This window comes from Pseudorasbora parva, chromosome 13, assembly GCF_024679245.1.
Source record: "Pseudorasbora parva isolate DD20220531a chromosome 13, ASM2467924v1, whole genome shotgun sequence".
Taxonomy (NCBI): domain Eukaryota; kingdom Metazoa; phylum Chordata; class Actinopteri; order Cypriniformes; family Gobionidae; genus Pseudorasbora; species Pseudorasbora parva.
This window is the reverse complement of record NC_090184.1, coordinates 23,170,088-23,184,022: the sequence shown is the minus strand read 5'-3', so window position 1 is coordinate 23,184,022 and position 13,935 is coordinate 23,170,088. Positions and strand designations below refer to the sequence as shown.

The window sequence follows — 13,935 nt, the reverse complement described above, 5'->3', positions numbered from 1 at the left end:
TTTTGAAAGGGTTATTGAACAACATGTCTTTTGCGTCTTGCATAACTGACATCATTTTGCAAATTTGTTCCCAAGAAAGGTACAGCATAATATTTTACCAGTTTCAGCGACTGAAGTTGGATTGACATTGAATTTGAACTCTTTCATGTTGGTGTAAATATTTTGCTTTACACCCTCAGAAATCTGTATCACCTCAGATGATGTAATAAAGAAGTCTACAATCACACTTCCAGGCCTGCTCAAACACAAAAACAGAAATGGTCTATTATGCATTTAAACAAACAAGAGTATAATGACCATGTCATATGGAAAAATAACATACCTAAAGCCAGTGACAGTGGCAGAAATGAAACCTGTTACACCCTTGTAACTTTTATCGATCTACATGAGACAAAGCCGTGTCAGAATTGTTAGAATGTATTTCTTTTATTGTGTTATTAAAAACGTTTTTACACTTTTCGTTTTTAAAATGTTAAAATTTCAAGCACTTTTCTCTTTACATTTATCTACTTACAGACTCTTAAATATACATGAGAATTTTACTATATGGCCGTATCAATACCCTAACACAAGAACATTGATTGATTATATTTCATTCAAATTGCATTTAGAACAATATGTTTTTATTTAACACTTACTGCACTCTCGATTTCTGATTTGTATTTCTTGAATTTGTCACTGTTCTGGTTATTCAGGCTTGAATCAAAAGTCTCGTCTATTGACAGTGATATCTTGCGATTTACTGGAAAAAGAAAAAAACAATAACAAAATATTGATACAAGCAGATTTTATAAGAATGAAAAGACCATAACCACATTAGTCCATAAGTTATAACTAGCATTTGTAAACAACCCCTGTTCCTTAAAACAAAGTGAAAAAATAAAAACTTTCCAATGTGTTGTGCTGGGACGGCTCACAGAAAAGCTTGTGGGGGATTCCCGCTTATATTATTGAATGGAGGATTAAACCCCAGGCTGAAAACATCACTGGCAACGAGCTCTGTGAAGCCAGAGCCAATGGTGAAAGTCTTTGCGCATGGAGACCCTACCCCATTGTATAGGTTCTACCCACTTTTGGAGTTCATGCCCCATTTTGGAGATCTCTGGTCTGTAGAAATACCTACTTGGGTGTCCTCGAGGGTACAGGAAGGGGAGCATGGATTCCCCAAAGTGTGAAAATGCCCTTATTGGCCTGGGGTAGCCATATTGATCTCATATAAATATAGCTGTTTAAACTGATTCAATATGTTTTTTTCTAATATCATGTCCTTATACTCACTCAGGATTATGGTCAAAGATTTTGCATACAAAAATTTTGTCCAATTGTTGCAATAATTTTCAGGTTATTCATACTTTTATTAATAGGTTTCTGCTAGAGAATGCGGTTTATGTGATGCTTCTGTATGTTGCTCAAAGGCAAAACTTTAACATTTAGTCAAAGGTGAGACAAAATAAGTTTATTTTAATTATGATATCTTCTGTGACTTACAGATTTACCTTAACTATGCTAAGATTCACAGTCAGACAGCTGAGTGCGAAAACTGATCAATATTCAATTAAAAAAGTTCACCTCTAACCAAGCACAATCAACCAATTTTCATTACAGAAATATTTTTAATTTCAAGCATTATATATGTTTATAACATTCATTATTGAGTAAACTTCTTTGCCTTTAGATTTCTTTTGGTTGCTGATCTTCTAGAGTTTACAATAACAATGTTGTAATCAGTACTTAACAGACTTTGGGGTTGGTGTTTTTGGTGGCTCTGTTGGTGTTATTAGCAGACCTTGTTTTAGTGTTGTTGTTGATGGCTCTGATGGTGGTAGTATTGGAGCTGTTGTTGGCTTTGTTGGTTCTGTTGGTGTTAGTAGTGGAGCTGTTGATGCACTTGTTGTTAGTACAGTTGTTGTTGGTGGTTTTGTTGTGGTAGATTGACCTAAGAATAAAGGGTTCATTTTTCCATTAAAATAAGTGTACATTCAATGTATGAAATATGTTATCACAAACTTAAGGTACATTTTGAAACAATATACTTTTTTAAAGTTTTGGTTGTTAGTATGAAAGTGTTTGTTTTAAGGTTAGAAAAGCTAGTGTGCTCCAAAACAATATTCATTCTTATGCATTCAAAAGGTATAGTCTCTCTACTCCACCAATAGGGATCAATCCTCAACTCCTCAGTTTCCTTTAATTCCCATCAGATTTTCTGTCAAATGGTCCTGTCACAAAAGATACTAAAGGTATGGCTGAAATCGGTAGCTTGTTTATGTTATTTATAGTGAATGACACATAGTGCACTATAAAGGGGTAGATTCAGGCATTTTTTTTTATTTCCAAATGTCTAAAGGCCCTTTCACATCGGACGCATAACGAAAAAGCGGAACGAATAAGCGAATATTTCACGTCAAAACCATTCACATCAGCCGCGACACGAATTTCGACACAAAACGTTTCAGAGCTCCAACATTCCAAAACATTCGCCGCGACAGCTGAGAAAACACGGACACTTCATCATTCAGTGAAGACGAGCTTTTCATTTTATTTAAAGGAAGGAAGGTTTTGGGTGCAGCCAGTCTTAAAGAACAGAGTCTGAAGGGGAGCATGCTAATCTTGTACAGGAGCTAAAACTTTATCATGGCCGGTTCTTCACTTACTTTCTAAAGTCTGTGGGACAATTTGAGGATCTCATCCTGAGACAGCAGCGCATCGGACGAGACAAACACACACTTCAGAGAATCAATCGATCTGAACAAATGTTTCCAGTTGAGTCACAATGTAAACATTTGAGTGCCACAGACACATTCGTGTTCGGTGTGGAAGCGTTCATTACACACACAGCTCATCAAAAAATAAAACCATTGTGCAAATTATTCCTGCGTCAAAATCACGTCCAGTGTGAAAGGGCCTTAATGTGTCTATGTTTTGTGTCAGTGTCACACAAACATGTTGTGCTTTGGTCTAGAGAGGATCATATGATCATATCAGTTGGTGAACACCACAAAATGCATCCAACCCATATAAATTCACCTCAGGGCACTGTGTACAAGTGGTACACACGGCCATTTGCCTGCAGTTTATGTGCCTCACATCTGACAACACACAGGGAGATCAACCAGGAGATTATAAAATCTTGCAAAGATATTTGTGTCACTCAGCCTGACACTCTGCAGATCTCTGTTAGAAAGGCTAGCCCGTTGGCTAAAGCCCAGGAGGATTCAACACTCCTTGTGGGGTGTCCTTATACTCCAAAAGGGCATGGCACAGCCTGTGTCTGGTATACCAAGGCAATGGCACCCAAAAATTCAATAGGCCAACCTTCTTCCCCTTCTGCTGTCTCCCAAAACAAACAAAGAGCTGCTCAGTGCGCATGGCATGTACTGGTCACAGCAAAAATAAGGCTGGGTCTGCATCGTCTCAAGGCAGCACTTGCAAATTTGCCACTTGACCCCTAAAAGGGGTAGTGGTAGCTTTGAGCATATAGCCTTTCCAGGGTCTCAGAATCACGTGAGAGTATGATGGAACCTTCCTCAGGGGATAGGCTGTTGCAGGGAGGGGCTCTTGCAAGGGGCATGAGCTCCAAGAACCAAGTCCGGGTGGGCCAATATAACACAACCAATAGGACCTGTTTTTTACCCTCCCTGGCTCTGCACAATGTCAGTGCAATCAGGCTTACTGGGGAAAACACATTTGTTCATATGCCAGGGCTAGCTGTGTGCCAACAAATCTGTGCTAAGGGGGTCTTGGTCAGGGAATATCACAGCGAGCAATGGGAAGATTCTTGGGAAGGCAACAGGTCTACCTGTGCTTTGTCAAATCGACTCCTGATCAGATGGACCACCTGGGGGTGGAGTCTCCACTCTCCCTGAAGCATCACTTGTCATGACAGCATGTCTGCTGCATGTTTTTTTTAATCACTTTATTTTCATTTTCTTATTACAGCACATACACACAATGTCACCAAGTACATAACAAGTTATACATCTCAAATTCTTAAGGTTCCATTGTACCCCCCAGGTATCTGAGCACCAGGTCCCTGTGTGCACACAATAGATCTTGAATCAGCCAGTCATTGAGATCATTGAGAATGTGAAAAGTGCCTCTGCGTCTCTCGTCAACATCTTGAACAGGAGCCTGTGCAGGGCCTGATTCAAAACTCGTAGGTTTAAGATTGGTCATGATACATCGTCTTTCTTTGGTATGATGAAGTAAAAGCTGTAAAATGTTATCTTAATCTCGGCTGGAGGGACAGGCTCTATTGCATTCTTTAACAAGAGGACCAAGATGTGTCGTTGCCTGTCCCCGACATAAAAAGAATGCTGTTGAACCTGGGCGGATACTTGAAAAACTGGGTCTTTGTATGAGTCTTGGACAGAGATAAGGGGATGAGAAACTTGTATCCAGCATGTCTGAGCTGCAGAATGTGTGACCAAGGGAATGAGGAATGCGCTCATCATCTCCTGAGGAAAAGCAGCTTCCGCCATCCCTGGGTCGCCAATAGAGCGCGGATCGGGCCGCATTTTTCTGTCCGAGCCCGGCCCGCGTCCGACAGAGCAGTAACCAAACCTGACCCGAGCGAGACAGGCATTAAGATATTTATGTCCGAGCCCAAAAGTTAAAATACATTTTTTCTCTCATATACTAATCACACATGTACGTTTGTTTGTGTGGTTAGCCCGCTTTTATTCAACTTCAGGAAGGCATTCTGAAATGTTTACAGACGAGTGCATCATCAGGCACATGGGGCATCAAATGTTACAAAGAGCCCAATCAAATATCCAACTGAAATTAAATGAACAAAGGTATACTAAAAATGGCCCAAGCTAACAGAACAAAACATTAACGTAACACAATTGAAATGCTTATTGAAATTAAAGGCACTCTTACCATATTTTCTGTATGGTTACTAAACTGCAACATGGGATCTATTTACATAATCTATCCATCAAAGTTTAGGCTAATCAAGGTTTTATGCAGAAAAAGGATCGCATCATCAATTGTGGATGGCTTCAAGGCTGTCCTCCTGCCAGCAGCGCTGAAGTTGCGCTCACTGCTCCTGCTGCCGGCTGGAATGACAAGGATGCCGCGGCCCGCGGGCAATATGCACACACGTGTTGCACGTTGTTGTCACAGTGACATAAACAAATTTCCGCACATAGGAAGACGGATGTTAGGGTAATATTTGAAATGTATTTTAATCACAAAAACAAACCATTGTATCAAGATAAACAGGCCTGGCTACTTACAAAATAAGCTGTTTTAAATGTAAAAGGTTCAATGCCTTATCGTGCTGACGTGACTGAGCCCGACCCGAACGTCATTTCTAAATATCTGTCCGAACCTGGCCCGTCCCACCTGGTATCCATCCTCTAGTCGCCAATATCAGGAATGATTCAAAGCCATGTTGGGGTTCTTATCACTTGTCTTTATCACACTGTGAGATAGTGGCGTCAAGTAATTGAACATTGTCAACCTCCATCTCGATAAGATGCGGCATTACTGGGCATCATCTGGCTGAGAGGTGGGTGGGATCCAAGGGTGGGATTCCAATTAGAATTTGAAGATTCGTGTCTTCAGAGTCGGAAGGCATAAGGTCACCCTCTGATGTTGCAATCGACAGTTCATCCTCTTCTCTAGCCTTGAATGAGTTTGCCCTGATATGAACCACCTAACTCATCTGACAACTTGACTGGGCACAATGTGAGTAACAAGAAATGGAAGGTCTGTGGGGATTGACCCGGTGGAACGGCTCCCATTGTTGCTGACTATTGTTGTCCATAGCAGAAGGACCAGGAAGGGAAGTAACTGAGGTGACTCTCTCAAACCAGAGAAGAGATTTGTGAGTCCAATTCTGCCATGGTCATGTTCTCAGATTGAGAACATGAACCAAACACTTGAGACAGTGATCATATAAACTGAATAGAATGATCACTTACTTGTAATTTCTGTTACTGAAGTAGATGCTGCTGCACTTTTTATTTTTGTACTTATTATCAAAGTAATTAATATAGAAGTAATTAATATCGCCCAGCATCTATCAAATAATATGTAAATATGGTAAGTGCTAGACACATCTCTGACGGTTTTAGTTGCTGCTTCTAACACCTTTGTCTAACAACACTAATAAGCTGATCACAAAGTGTTTTTTCAAGTTTTTTTAGAGGCCTGTTTGATTAGGATTTTAGGTACATTCATGAAAACAAGAATTTTGTAAAAACATGATGGTTATGAATCTAAGCTTCTAACACTAATCTAATCTAAATGTGGTGCACTGCTAAACACTCTGCAGCTGATTTTAGGTGTGTGTGTGTGTGTGTGTGTGTGTGTGTGTGTGTGTGTGTGTGTGTGTGTGTGTGTGTGTGTGTGTGTGTGTGTGTGTGTGTGTGTGTGTGTGTGTGTGTGTAATATGTTACAGTATATTAAACCAGTCTATTCACGCGTTGCTGGTTTTGTTGTAGCACTGATAATTGTTGTTGGAAAAATCTTGGTTGAGGTCAATAAAGGCAAACCTATACTATAACCAAAGTAAACTTTGCATACATATAACAAACATCTTGAAAGCTTTGTTTGATCACATACCTAGTGTCCTTGTTATTGGAATTGATAAAGCACTTGTTATATGCCTTTATCACAGCAGAAATGAATACCGGAAGTGCTCATCTAAGCAATGCATCGATTATTTCGGTTTTGGCAGTTGTGTTTGGGATCAGTCTAAAATTTCACTATGTGAATAAAATTATATAATCACTTACTTGTTGTTTCTACTGCTGGAGTAGATGCTGGAGCACTTGTTATTTTTGTACTGTTGGCTGTGTTTGGGATCAGGGTAGAACGGCCTGTAACATCTATAAAATCAAAAATAAGTAATGGATTCCTGGCATAGAACAAAAATTAAACATGGTGTGTGCTAAACACATCTCTGAAGATTTGAGTTGTTAGTGATGATGCCATGTAAATAAAATTGTATGATCACTTGTTTCTGCAGTTGGAGTAGATGCTGACGCACTTGTTATTGTCAGTTGTATTTGGGATCAGTGGGCGTATTACAGAAAGTTTCTATCTTAGGTCTTAACTTAAGATATGTTAATTTAGGATTTTTCACAATTTCGTTTTACAGAAGCAAGTCTTAACTTGATGTAGGATCCTATCTTACAAAATCTCATCTTATCTGTAGTTAGTTGAAAATCTTAGAAAATCATATGTAGGAAATCTTAAACTGCTCCATCGAGTCCGGTAATCAACTGTCAGGTCTGTTACCAAGCAAACTGCTTCTGAGGTAAGCAGTTCAGTAGGGTCCATTTCACTATTGTAGTTTGTTTTATTGGAAGTTGTCCTGTTCTCATGAATGTAATGGATTTTGAGCATACATGTTTTGGAGGGAGGGCATTGGTGATGGTTCTCCAGTTGTCTCAGGACCTGATTGTGTCTCCAGGTGTAACGGCCTTGGGAAAGATTCAATTTGCAGCCGACAAGGATGTGCTTTAATGTTGCTGGGGTTTGACAGAGAGGACATGATGGATCTTCTCCAATACACTGGTTTAGGTTCTTGGGTGTAGCGAGAACATCATAGAAGCTCAGCCTGTTTCCTTCCATCTCCCAAAGATCCTTCCAGGTGAGCTTATGTTTCTCCAGGTTTTCCCAGTTAGTCCACTGTCCCTGTTTGGACTGTGAAACTGCCTTTGTGCATCTCTCTGCCTCCTCTTGCTGCCGGATCTCAGCTACAACCAGCTTTCTTCTCTGGGCGCGGATGTTGCCTTGTACCATATAGGCCGGCTTATGCCGAGTCCAAAACCCCCTTTTCCATGCTGCACCTGTCCTACAATGTCTCCATGTCTGGGTGCAGATTTAGCTTGCTGTATGGCCTCAGTTGTGGTCCACTTTCTCCCAGTTGCCAGTCTGGGAGCAGCCACTTGTATTACAGCATCTTGAGACTCAGTCAAGCTCATGACCAGTCTGTCTTGATGCATCAGTGAATCAAGCCAGTCACTAAAACGATCAACTTCACGTTGTTTCTTTTAGTAGCATGAAACAAATCTGTTATTTAAATGAATAAACTACAGAGAGCGATCCAAGAACCCTCTTTATAATGTTCGTATCTGTCAATTACTTATATCTGCAGTGCACACTTGTCCAAACTGCCGTTTGAATGACGCTGTCAACAGAAGCTCTTACTGTATTCCTGCCGATGTCTAACATTTCAGCGAAAAGTGTTGCGAGTGCACTGTTCTCCCTAATCTCCCGGGTGGGAATCCCGAAAGAGATTCTCACCGATCAAGGCACGGCGATCATGTCATGGACAATCCGCGAACTCTACGAATTATTGGGCATTAAATCTATTTGGACCAGCGTCTATCACCCACAAACAGACGGCTGGTAGAAAGATTTAATCACACATTGAAAACAATGATTCGTAAGTTTGTTCACGAAGATGCCAAAAATTGGGACAAATGGCTAGAACCTCTCTTGTTTGCTGTCCGTGAGGTCCCCCAAGCCTCCACGGGGTTTTCCCCCTTCAAGCTTCTCTATTAGGGCTGCAGCTATCGATTCTTTTTGTAATCGATTAATCTACCACTTAATCGATCGATTAATCGGATAATAATTACTTTTTCTTTATTAAAGAGCAATAAGAGACAATAAGATGGGTATCTTAAAATTAATATCTAATTTGTTTTCTTTTTAGAAAAATTAAGTTTTTGCTGAAATTGCTTACATTAATAACTTTGAAACTAAACTATTTTAATGCATACAATTGCCATATTATATTAAATAAAAATCTATTTCAAATTACTTTCAAAAGGTAAACATAGTTCAATCTAAAACTAAACCTACAACCAATACATCTAAATAGTAGTAATATAAATAACAATAATGCCAATATAAATAATATAAATATTCTATAAATTCTATATAATATAAATATTCTAATATTCTATAAATATTCTATAAATAATATAAATAACTAAACATTGTATTTATGTTGTGCAACTTAACTTTCATGTTTCAGCTTCAGCTCAGGCATGACATAAGCATTTACTGTCTTATTTACTCCTTTACTGGAGCAAAATGTATTGGACAGGTTAACTTGGAAGAAGAGATGTGCGGATCAGCTCTATCGTCACCGAATCAGCTGTTAGAAGCAAACCATCCACCCGAACCCGGTATTCTCAACTTCAAATCCTCCGTGTTAAGCGCGATGCTATCGTTTACATTAACCAGGGTCGACAACCTATACATCACACGGAGACGGAGGAATAACCGCTAGAACGTGATCAAACGCGAGATATGTTTAATTCAGTTAAAGTACATCACACATGCTGATCTTTTGAGCTAATCATTCATCATTGTAACACAGCTTGTTTTAAGTTAGTAGCTATAAATATGATTAAAGTGTGATATTTAAATGACACAAATCAATGAAAGCACGCAGCTCTGATCAGCTCTGAAAGCACGAGCGCTGCTCATCACAAACGCGCGCGCGTTATAGCTTGTTCTGACGTTTGTTGCGCCTAGTATTGAGAACATCTAATGGTGCATTTCGAAGATATTATCAAGTAGGATATATAAAGTCTCATTAAAGATTTCACACACATCACAATGACGGTGATCCATGTGCAAAGCTGCAAACTCCATCGAGTTCATGTGTTTGGAGTTGCTCGTATCTCCTCAGCTGACGCGTGAACTGCCGCAAATGAAACTTAAATGTTCAGCGTCGCATCTTGAAGCTCAACACGCAGTTGTCTTCATTTAAAAACAGCGATATTAAATGATATTACCAGTGCTGATGCCCGGCCGCTCTCTCTCTCGCATTGCGGTCTTTGTTCTCGACATGAGCTGAAAACGAAAGTTAAAGAACGACGCGCATTCATTGCGTTTTAGCGTGAAATGAGAGTTCCGCATCTTTATTAAAATCAACATAGTAACAATTTCTCTCATCCACCTGCAATTTTCGGGATGTTTACGCACCTGAACCGCGGATATAACCGCAATCCGCTCATACTCCGAGTCCTTACACAAAAAATGTCTTTCTGCAACATCTGTGTGTAGTTAAATGGACTAAGCGAAGCATCGAGGCAGGTGATTTTGCCTCGAGGATTTTTTTGATTCGATTAACTCGAGTTACTCGATGAATCGTTTCAGCCCTATTCTCTATGGCCGTCAGCCCCGAGGGGTTTTGGATTACATTAGGGAAGCTTGGAAGGACGGACCATCCGCTAGTAAAAACGAAATTCAGTTTGTGTTAGACCTGAAAACAAAACTCCACACCCTGGGGCGGCTTTCAATGGAGAATTTGTTACAGGCTCAAGACAAACAAAGACAGCTGTACAACAAAGGGGCTAGATTACGGCAACTTTCACCGGGAGAGAAAGTACTTCTAATACTCCCCACCTCTAGTTCCAAAATACTCGCCAAGTGGCAAGGACCGTTTGAGGTCACACGACGAGTAGGGGATCTGAACTATGAGGTAATTCGGTCCGACAGGGACGGGGCACGTCAGATATACCACCTTAATATATTAAAAAAATGGGTTGAGGCAGAGGCTGTGATGCTGGCGACGGTAGTGAGTGGAGAGGATGATCTCGGACCAGAGGCGGTACAAAAGACACAATCTCACACTCTGGTCCCGGGGGAGGTCACCTCTCACCCTCCCAGCTCATAGACCTCAAACAATTACAGGCGGATTTCGCCGACATGTTCTCGCCCCTACCGGGTCGGACAGACCTCATCCAACACCACGTTGAGACCGAGCCGGGCGTGGTTGTATGCAGCAAACCATATAGATAATTAGAGGCAATGCTAGAGATGGGGGTTATAGAAGAATCCAAAAGTGACTGGGCGAGCCCGATCGTTTTGGTTCCAAAACCTGACGGCTCGGTCCGGTTCTGCGTGGATTACAGAAAAGTCAACGCAGTGTCGATTTTTGATGCATATCCCATGCCACGGATTGATGAATTGCTTGATCGGCTGGGTACTGCTCATTTTTTTTCGACACTGGACTTGACAAAGGGTTACTGGCAGATCCCCTTGTCTCCAGTAACCAAAGAAAAAAACGCTTTTACCACGCCGTTTGGATTACACCAATTCGTTACGCTTCCTTTCGGGCTGTCCGGGGCACCCGCGACTTTTCAGCGCCTGATGGACCGAATTCTTCGGCCGCATGCTGCATATGACGCTGCCTATCTGGATGATATCATCATTTATAGTGATGACTGGCAGCGTCATATGCAGCATTTGCGAGCAGTCCTCAGGTCGCTGAGAAGGGCGGGGCTCACGGCCAACCCGAAGAAGTGTGCAATTGGGCGGGTGGAAGTAAGATATCTGGGCTTCCACTTGGGTCATGGGCAGGTGCGTCCCCAAATGAATAAGACCGCAGCGGTTGCGGCCTGCCCAAGAGCCAAGACCAAAAAGGAGGTTAGACAGTTCCTGGGGCTGGCGGGATATTATAGGAGGTTTGTACCTAATTATTCAGACCTCGCCAGCCTGCTGACTGATCTAACTAAAAAGGAAGAAACAGATACAGTTCGGTGGACGGAGCAGTGCCAGCAGGCTTTCACTCAGTTATAGGCGGCTCTGTGTGGTGGGCCGCTCCTACAAGCTACTAACTTTTCTCTCCCTTTTTCTCTGATTGAGAAGGAGCGATCCATATCGTGGAGAAACTGAGTTATCACACACACACGTGTGTTTGTTATTTGTTTTGAAAAGACTGAATAAAGAGAGCGAGTCCCAGTCAAAGCCGACCCCTGTCTTCTTCCTTCCTTCCATCAAAGAACCTCATTACAGTCTCCATGTCTGAGTGCAGATTTAGCTTGCTTTATGGCCTCAGTTGTGGTCCACTTTCTCCCAGTTGCCAGTCTGGGAGCAGCCACTTGTATTACAGCATCTTGAGACTCAGTCAAGCTCATGTCCAGTCTGACTTTGGTACATTTGTATTTTAAAAATGATATGATCACTTACTTGGTGTTTGCTCTTTTGGAGTAGATGCTGGAGAACTTGTTACTGTTGTACTGCCATTTGTGCCTGGGCTTGTAAAATCTACAAAATAAAAACAAAACAAAATGTAAGCAGACATTGGAAGTAATTCATATTTTCTAGCAACTACTGGAAAAAAGTAAACATGGTAAGTGAAACACTTCTGTGAGATTTTAGTTGTTTGTGGTGACATAACATGTAAAGAATGATATGTTCACTTACTTGTTCTTTCTACTGTTTGAGTAGATGCTGGAGTACTTGTTATTGCCTTACTGTTGGCTGTGTTTGGGATCAGGGTTGAAAGGCTTGTAACATCTACAAAACCAAAAAGTGGTAATAAATATCTTCTGGCAACTATTGAACAATCATTAAACATAGTAAGTACTAAACACATCTCTGAAGGCTTTAGTTGCTGGTGATGATGGCATGTAAAAAATTATTTTATGAACACTAACTTGTTGTTCCAGCTGTTGGAGTAGATGCTGACGCACTTGTTATTGTTGAACTGTCGGCTGTGTTTGGGAAAATGGTAAAATGGCTTGTAACATCTACAAAATTAAAAAGAGGTAATGAATATCTTGTATGTTTTAAGTTCAATCATTTTTAATTCAAACAGACATGGGAAGTACAATCCCTGTTCCAAAAAAGTTGGGACAATGTACAAATTGTGAATAAAAACGGAATTCACAATATTCAAAATAGAATATAGATAGTATATCAAATGTTGAAAGAGACATTTTGAAATGTCATGCCAAATATTGGCTCATTTTGGATTTCGTGAGAGCTACACATTCCAAGGAACAGCTGAAGGACCAATTTGCAACTTATTAGGTCAATTGGCAACATGATTGGGTATAAAAAGAGCCTCTCAGAGTGGCATTGTCCCTAAGAAGTCATGGTGTGCAGAGGATCACCAATTCCCCCAAGGATGCAGTGAAAAATAGTGGAGCAATATCACGCGACGAGTAGGGGATCTGAACTATGAGGTAATTCGGTCCGACAGGGACGGGGCACGTCAGATATACCACCTTAATTTAATAAAAAAATGGGTTGAGGCAGAGGCTGTGATGCTGGCGACGGTAGTGAGTGGAGAGGATGATCTCGGACCAGAGGCGGTACAAAAGACACAATCTCACACTCTGGTCCCGGGGGAGGTCACCTCTCACCCTCCCAGCTCATAGACCTCAAACAATTACAGGCGGATTTCGCCGACGTGTTCTCACCCCTACCGGGTCGGACAGACCTCATCCAACACCACGTTGAGACCGAGCCGGGCGTGGTTGTACGCAGCAGACCATATAGATAATTAGAGGCAATGCTAGAGATGGGGGTTATAGAAGAATCCAAAAGTGACTGGGCGAGCCCGATCGTTTTGGTTCCAAAACCTGACGGCTCGGTCCGGTTCTGCGTGGATTACAGAAAAGTCAACGCAGTGTCGAAATTTGATGCATATCCCATGCCACGGATTAATTAATTGCTTGATCGGCTGGGTACTGCTCGTTTTTATTCGACATTGGACTTGACAAAGGGTTACTGGCAGATCCCCTTGTCTCCAGTAGCCAAAGAAAAAATGCTTTTACCACGCCGTTTGGATTACACCAATTCGTTATGCTTCCTTTTGGGCTGTTCGGGGCACCCGCGACTTTTCAGCGCCTGATGGACCGAATTCTTCGGCAGCATGCTGCATATGCCGCTGCCTCTCTGGATGATATCATCATTTATAGTGGTGACTGGCAGCGTCATATGCAGCATTTGCGAGCAGTCCTCAGGTCGCTGAGAAGGGCGGGGCTCACGGCCAACCCGAAGAAGTGTGCAATTGGGCGGGTGGAAGTAAGATATCTGGGCTTCCACTTGGGTCATGGGCAGGTGCGTCCCCAAATGAATAAGACCGCAGCGGTTGCGGCCTGCCCAAGAGCCAAGACCAAAAAGGAGGTTAGACAGTTCCTGGGGCTGGCAGGATATTATAGGTGGTTT

The 13,935-nt window shown here is 41.6% G+C and overlaps 1 protein-coding gene across 9 annotated transcripts in view; it reads right to left on the bottom strand.

The window, feature by feature from the left end:
- LOC137038698 (adhesion G protein-coupled receptor F5-like) overlaps positions 1-13,935 on the bottom strand; it is a 48,326-nt gene that overhangs the window by 7,069 nt on the left and 27,322 nt on the right. For 7 of the 9 annotated variants that reach the window (XM_067413510.1, XM_067413514.1, XM_067413515.1 and 4 more), the window contains 8 exons: positions 12,417-12,509; positions 12,184-12,276; positions 11,947-12,024; positions 6,747-6,839; positions 1,787-1,936; positions 639-742; positions 323-381; positions 99-235 (listed from right to left, as the gene is read on the bottom strand). In XM_067413510.1, the coding sequence (XP_067269611.1) occupies positions 99-235; positions 323-381; positions 639-742; positions 1,787-1,936; positions 6,747-6,839; positions 11,947-12,024; positions 12,184-12,276; positions 12,417-12,509 (807 nt within the window). The remainder of the gene's footprint in view (positions 1-98; positions 236-322; positions 382-638; positions 743-1,786; positions 1,937-6,746; positions 6,840-11,946; positions 12,025-12,183; positions 12,277-12,416; positions 12,510-13,935) is intronic. The other 2 variants (XM_067413513.1, XM_067413518.1) reach the window with 2 other exon arrangements.